Source organism: Olea europaea, unplaced genomic scaffold, assembly GCF_002742605.1.
Source record: "Olea europaea var. sylvestris unplaced genomic scaffold, O_europaea_v1 scaffold1597, whole genome shotgun sequence".
NCBI lineage: Eukaryota > Viridiplantae > Streptophyta > Magnoliopsida > Lamiales > Oleaceae > Olea > Olea europaea.
In genome coordinates, this window is record NW_019233597.1 from 144,552 (window position 1) to 152,373 (window position 7,822).

At 35.7% G+C, this 7,822-nt stretch overlaps 1 protein-coding gene across 1 annotated transcript; it reads right to left on the reverse strand.

The window, feature by feature from the left end:
* Positions 1–783: 783 nt before the first annotated feature.
* On the reverse strand, positions 784–2,859 carry LOC111377035 (mannan endo-1,4-beta-mannosidase 4-like). Its single transcript, XM_023000068.1, has 5 exons — positions 2,344–2,859; positions 1,814–2,008; positions 1,612–1,734; positions 1,338–1,540; positions 784–1,265 (listed from the first exon to the last, which is right to left on the reverse strand). The coding sequence occupies exons 1-5, from the start codon at positions 2,680–2,682 to the stop codon at positions 908–910; spliced, it is 1,218 nt and encodes a 405-aa protein (XP_022855836.1). The 5' UTR covers positions 2,683–2,859; the 3' UTR covers positions 784–907.
* Between the last annotated feature and the right edge of the window lie 4,963 nt (positions 2,860–7,822).

The window sequence follows — 7,822 nt, forward strand, 5'->3', positions numbered from 1 at the left end:
GGCCCCCAACCTTGATAGCTTCCACCACCTTGTCTTTTCAGCATTGTGAGGGAGGTAGATCGCGAGATGTGCCCCATCAGATCAGAGAATAAGAGTTTGCCTGTATACTAGTGCCGACAAAGTGTCCAATTTCATATCTCAGAAATCGAACTTTCACACTGCAACTATCAGTAAGGTGGAGACTACCTCACTCTTGTCATTTGTACCACTAAGCTATGACCCGAGGAACGCTTCACATTTTATATCACGCATACTCACGGTGGACTCTTTTATAATTAGTTTATATCATTAGGCAACTTGACCAATTCGTCTTCAAAATTTACACAAGTATATTACAATTTTGAATATATTTACTTCTTTGTTAGTGCTGTTTTGAATTATCTACCCAATTCTGACATTTATTTTCACTTGTAAACACTGTCCAGATTTTTAAAATGCATCACCTTAATCTTGATCATCTCAATGAAGACCGAACCGTCGATGCACTATTTGACCAATACAAAAATTTTAATTCCATGAGCGAATTCGCCTAATAGGCATTTTTCTCATTATTAAAAAATTCTCACGAGAATTGATGAGAAACTATTGTCTTTATGAGTATAACTAGTGCTTTTTTCTTTTCTTTTCCTTCTTTTTTTTTTTTTTTTTTTTATAGGGCAAAAGGGTTAATTGATACACGTATAGCTCATATAGGGACGAGCTATTGATAGGTTGGTTGAATTGATAAGTACAGATTTGCCACATTAATGTATAGACATCATATTAGACAAATTGAAATGCTTAGGGATATTTCTTCTTGTGAATTGTAGGGTACATATTATTTTCATAACAATTTCATGGTACACAACAGTGACCTTTTACTTATTGGGCAAACAATAAAGGATCAATATTATCAAGTTGAGATGAACTAATTATTAAGAGAAGAGATGCGTCGAGATTGTCGATCAATGACTCCAGCAGTCGAAGGGCATTTCTCCAGGAAGACTTCATAACCATCACTCCAGTTCTCCATTCCCTGAGCCATTACTTGCCAAAACAGGGCACCCCCGCATGGACCTCCGCTTCTTGCACAACTGTAGATTTCGTCGAATATTTTCCCAAAATACGCGTTGCGAGCAGCAACACTGTAGCCCCCTGATCTTGAAGACTTCCCAAACTCAGTCAACATGATTGGTTTCCCGAGTACTGATTTCGAGTCTTCTATATGCGATTTGATCCATTTCTCCACGAATTCAGCTTGAGCCTGTTCGTTTGAACCGGATACCCTGTCATTCAAGTGAATTTAGCCATGTGTATATAGTACTATTGAATAAGACTGGACAGTGTTACTCTATTACCATTGGTCAGGGTATAGATGGATTGTAGCAAAATCGACATTGGCAATACGATTATTAGAAATGAAGTCAGTGCCAACTTGGTAACCAGGATTGAATTGTTTCCTATCAGAGATTGATTCTCCATAAAATCCTTCGAGCCCAACTTCTAAAAGATGATTCTTATCAATGGATTTGACATAAGCCGACATTTCCTCAATCCAATCCTGTAGTATATTCAATTTTATTACCCGAAGGTAACTTTGAAAATCATGCTTGCCAAAATGAGAAAGTTCACCTGGAGAGGTTTTCCAGAGAGGTCAGATTGACAGCGGGGTTCATTCATTAGCTCCCATGCGAATATGGTAGGATCATCTTTATATGCTACCCCAGTTATGGAATTGACTCTTGTGAGCACGGCCTGCAGATTGGAATGATATTAAGAAAACAGAAAGACACTAAAAAGTGATTTTAAGAAAATTATAAGTTATGATTTGGACCCTGATATGGTTTTTGTAGTAGCCTTTAATAACAGAATTTCTGAAAAAGTCATCTTCGTTGTTCACGTACTGCCCCTGGTCTCTTGCCCATTGAACGTACTGTCTTTTCCCTCCAAAACCTTCCCAGTTGTTCACAAAGGTTAGTATCAAATGAACTCCATGTTTCTTGGCCTCGGACAACACAAAATCCAGTCCCTGAAAGTGAGTCACAAGACTCAAAATTAGTTAATTGGGAAACGACCACTTCTGAATTTCACGTAGCTCCTCCAAGTCTACCGTGTGAGTTGATAGTTAAACCACCTTCGCTTTACCAGCTACTTTCAATGTCCACAGGAACGGATCCAAGACTGGACTACATGCCGAACTAATATGTAGAAAAGAATAAGGGTATGCTATAGGTACATCGGAATTTACACCCTGGAGTAAAAGTAAAATATTCCAGAGAAATAGATTGAAATGACTATTTCCTAATAACTGAGTTCTACTTGTAACATAAAACCTAAATAACGTAGATTGCATGAACTGCGTACCTTAAACATTTCCTCATTATAGACACCGGGAAACACCTGCAAGGGTCTATAACCAGCATCGCTGAAAGCCCAAGTTCTTGCCACGTTCATCCCATACTTAGAAGCCTGCTCGAAAGTAGTTGGCACCATGTTCCTGGTAGAAGGATCGGCAGCCTGGTACATCAACCAGTAAGCATTGAAACCATTGAAATACAATGGCCTCCCGTTCAAAACAAAGTGAGTTCCTCTTGTCCGAACAAAACCTAGCCCCGGATAGGTTCTTGCCTCGCTACAGCACTCTTGACACAGAACCAAAAGCACTGCTAAAAAGAAACTAATAAGCACGCGTTTCCTCAACATTATGTATGTATTTATTGAATAAATGCTTTATTCTTCATTTGATTGTTGCTTGATGAAATAATCAAATGCTGAAGGGTATATATAGGTGAGGAGGAGGATGGGTTATTACGTGCATATGAAGCTATTTTATTGGATTCTAACAGAGCCATTTACATGGGAGATGGGAAAAGATAAGTTTGCAGATAGCAGATGAAGAGTTCATGGGAATACAAAGAATTCTAAGAAATTAACTGTGCTTTCAATAATTTATGAGAAAAAAAATGTATTTACTACATAAATGATAATTAATTAGTATACATAAATACCTTAGTTTGCTATATCTCATGTAATTCATAACGTTAAGTTTCCATTAACATTCGAATCAAATAATATTGCTAGGCTCATAAATAAACCGTGACATCTTTATGAAATTATTTTCCCACGTCTCACTGCTTGAACACATGATATTTCATCTTAACTGAATTTAGAATGTATACAACGTTAATGCTCTACGTATGATTCAACATGTATTCCCACGTCAAATACTGTTTAAAAGATTTTCCCACATGATGTAAATCAACACAAGACAATGTGCTATTAATAGTTTAAACTTTTAAATGATATGACATGATATTATGCCAAACGCTTGTTATGAAGATTGCGCTTTTTTACATTTTTCATGCAGAAAAGTATGCACAAGATGCAATGAGTACATATTCCTTCCTCGTCAACGTAAACCTTTAGATGAATGATTAATATGGTAATCAATCAATCTAAAATCTTGGTTTCAAGTCTAGCTGTTCAGTTATGATATTCAGATTTTTGAATAATGAATTTGACTCGTACACGTGGTGCTTGTTGAAGACGAGATAAAATCAAATACACGAAAATACATGAGCTTCCTTAACTTTTGGACAGAGATGAACACGACTCAATTTGAGTTGTTTTAACCTATTTTTTTAAATCAAATCATTTAAATACTTTCAAAATCAAATCAAACCAAATTGTTTTTGACAATTTCATTTGGCTTCAAATCGGGGTTTAGTTAGCAACATAAAAGTAATATTTCTCTTACAACTTAAAACATGCATATAATATATGCCGTGGACTTTTGTTGTTGAGTTGAAAAGATGGTGCAAGAGCTGCTTCGGGTGCTTGGAGCTCTGGACCCGAGTCTTCATCTCATAGCCCTTTTCAACAATGAACCTGATAAGAGTGTAAAATACCATATTTTTCCCTCTTAACTATTGCATTCATGTGATTATATTATGCCAAAATGCACTCATTACTCTTATATTTTGGTTTAGGTTGCATTTTGATGAAAAAGATGAAATTCGGAAGAAACAAGTGAAAAATGACCAAAGTAGAAGAGAATGAAAGTTCGAGGACTAAAGTGCAAATGATCCAAATTTGTGTCCAAGATTATGATGAAGATTCGAAAGTGTTAGAGGTCAAGTGGATGAGGAACGAAGTCAAAGGGATGAAATAACATCAAAGTTTGATCAATACATCAATTTCCAATCGAAAACCAACACACCAGTTTTTAGTCTCATGTTGGGACCCATTTTTGATATGGAAGATGATCGAATTGGGAGATGACTTCTGAATAAAAATTGTGGTCCTTTGAGTTAGCTATCCAATGCAACTTGAATCACCTCAATTGGACATCGGGAAAGAAAGTTATGATTAAAACACTGAAAGCTGTCTGGCGGAACCATGCGGCCGCGTGCCTTTCTACTATGCGATCGCATACACCTATACCGAGAATTGAAGAGGCTGAAAGTGCATAACCATGCGACCGCAATGACAATAACCATGCGGTCGCATAGTGCTTTTTTGGCGCCCGAATCTCAGTTTCCTTATACGATTGAATCTCTTATGGTAACCTAATTTTCACGGGATATAAATGCCCAAAACCACCCAGAACGAAGGGAGACGCCCCCAGACCTATTTCTTTCATCTTGGTGCTCAAGAAACTCCATGGAAAACTAAGGAACTCGGTGAAGCAACGAAGGAACTCATTGGATTTGGAGATTTTACGTCATAATTTCATGTAATTCGAACTCTCTTTGCTTAATAATTTCTACATTTGGATTTTCTCGTTATGAATTAGTATTGAAATTTGTTTAACTTTTAATAAATTTCTCATGGATTCAGTCATGCTTTTTCCATTGTTAAATTAAACTATTGGTTGAGTTTCAATTTAAATTACTTATTGTTGAGATTATTTTAACTTTTATCAAATCCTTCATAGATCTAGCCATGCTCTTTCTATCGAATGATTGAAATAATTGTTGAATTTTAATCTTAATATCACTTTATTGGCGGATTGATTACTGCCTTATGCCTAACGTATATGGTCGATTTTTGATCTTGTTCCAATAAAAATGTGCGAATGTGTTATAGAAAATCTAGATTCTAGAAATATAATTGGAATAAAATTGGATTTCACTGTTAAATCTTCCAATTAGAGAGTTGGGAAGAAAACCTCTAATTGAGTAAAAATACAAGAATTATTGATGTTGATTGATCCAATCCAATGGGGGAACTCCGACGCTTCACTAATTCGCATATTGATAATTAATTTTTATTCCAAGTGACAAATCATTCCCACATTTAATTACGAAAACCCTAGTTTGTTTGATCTATTGAGAAATTTTCCATCTCCCTGTGGATACGACACCCCAAAACTGTACTAAAATAACCGCGTTATTCTTTGGGCGTAATCAGAACCAATAATCAGAAGGTCCAATCCCACCAAAATAATAATAATAATAATACGAAGAAGAAGAAGAAGAAAGAAAGACCTACAAAATTCAGACGCAGCTGTAACATTTATAGAATATGGTTAATTTTAATAGTATTCCGATAAAATCATGAATTTTAGATGGAAAATAAAAAAATCTACTCTACATGATGAATAATGTCTAATATCTAGTTTTCATATTATATGCAACAAAGGATTGATACCGAGAGTTTTTTTTCCCATTAATTTTAAAATTAAACTGTTTCTAACCAGTGTGGTTCTGTTCAAAATAAAACAATAACAGATCCACATGAACCAATTCAATGATTTTAAAATTACAATCTTTATTCACTTTAACATTTTTTTTGGTTTCATCCCTACTTAATTAATCCTTTTATTTTCGCACTTACTTTCCCTATCTTCTCGTGATGAAAAATTACAATAAGTAGTTAGTCCAGTGGAATGGGGATGGGGATGGGGATGGGAGAAAAACAGTTTAGCCTTTTAGGAAAAAGATAATCAGCATTCTAACCGTTGGATAAATCTGTTGGTGTGTTCTTATCCATTCATTCAACTATAATAACTTCCCTTTTCCTCTGATATATCCAATCAGAATAAATATACAAGTTGCCAACATGCAAAATGTTAAGAAGGTGCAAATTAAGTCTAACAGGGTGATGATAAACTTGAACATTATTTTCTCTACAAATTGTATCGAATAGTCACGTGAACGCACAAGGTGGATCCCGTAGTAGAAAAAATAAGTTGAATTGCATGGTCGGAATTTGTGACGATTGTGCCCATATAAGATGATAGTCTTTGATGCAGTAGAAGAGTGGGGCACTGGTGGGGCATGTAATTGATTTGAGAAAGAGAGACTATCGCTTGAGAGGATTGAGATGATGTGCTACATCGTCTGAATATGATTGTTGAAGTTTGATTCAAATTCCAGTCATATTCCTTTTATTTAATGGTAATAAACAAAATTAAGCTAAAATTCCCTTAAGATAGTCGTGATTGAAGTCAAATTTTAGACGATTTAATATTCAACTCAGGCTCGGAAAAGTCGTGATGTATATCCTCCTATTTGTAGGATATTCATAGGCACTGTGAAAAGTCGAGGAGCGCCCAAAAATTAATCAAGATTCAAACAAACACAACAAATAGTAAAATAAAGTGCAGAAATTGTAAATGAACACGAGATTTTTTCGGCCGAAGCCGCAGAGGTTCGGCGACCACTTCTAACGCCTATTCCCCTGTTGAGCATCCATTAAGATAGATAAAGCTCGGTTGCACTATAAAGCCCCAAAAATCAGGCAACAAAAATATAACAGTGTTCCAAAAATTTACAAAGAACCAAATATAGAACTTATCTTTTCTAGAACTACACAAGGCAACCACTATTCCACACAGGAACTAACTGAGATCACAAAGATCAACCAACATAGATTTTACCCTCCAAACTGCCCTTTCTTGAACCACACAGGTTCATACAAGACTCGGCACACATTTAACCACGGTAACTCTCAACATTTATCACTGGAACCCTCAAGAAAAAAAACTCTTTTCATGAAGAAAATGAAGTTCTCACGTAGAGAACGACGAGAACCCGAATACGGTCTCAACGCCAAGAATAATATCCCAAATCTTGCTTCTAGTTAAATGAATCACCCAAGAATAATAGAGAGTTAACACTCAGAGAAGAAGAGACAGGCAACTTCAAACCCTCGAGAATATCTCACGTCTTTTTGCCAAAAAACCAAGAATAAAGTCTCTGAAATTTTCTTCTCTAACTGCCGGTCACAAAACAAGAGTAATCTCCAATAATATCTTCAACATAAGAACCCTAAATCACCAAGAAATTAGGGATTCTCGAAGAGAAAGAAAGAGGCAAGTTCACGGGCTGAAAGAAAGAAATAATTTCTGAATTTTTCTGTCAAAATTGAAGCAAGACCTGTCCAGCAGAAAGTCACCAGATTTATATATTATAAGTCATCAGAATCTGATCCAATGGTCTCCAAGATGCCAAGTGTCAAAATCTTGTTAATTGCCCTCACTAATAGAGTTGTTATTATTGAAAGACACGTTTTCTTCAATAATTTTGGAAGCACTCTTTACACAATAAAAAATCAGCAGCTTAATTTTTAACACACTGTTGGGTGGATAGGCATTGTGGATTAGACCATTTTGGATTTGGAATTGGGACCCCTATTTTGTCACCAATTGAGCTATAAAATGTAGGCCTTGTATAGTCACATAGTTTGAAGTATTAATGAACACGCTTTATTGTGGGAGATGCTAATTGAATTAATATCTATTGCCGTATTTTAAGTTATTTTCTTCGATATTCTGTTGTTTAGAAACACGAGTCGATCGATCCACTACATGGGAGGACAGAGCAAAACAAGATGCTCA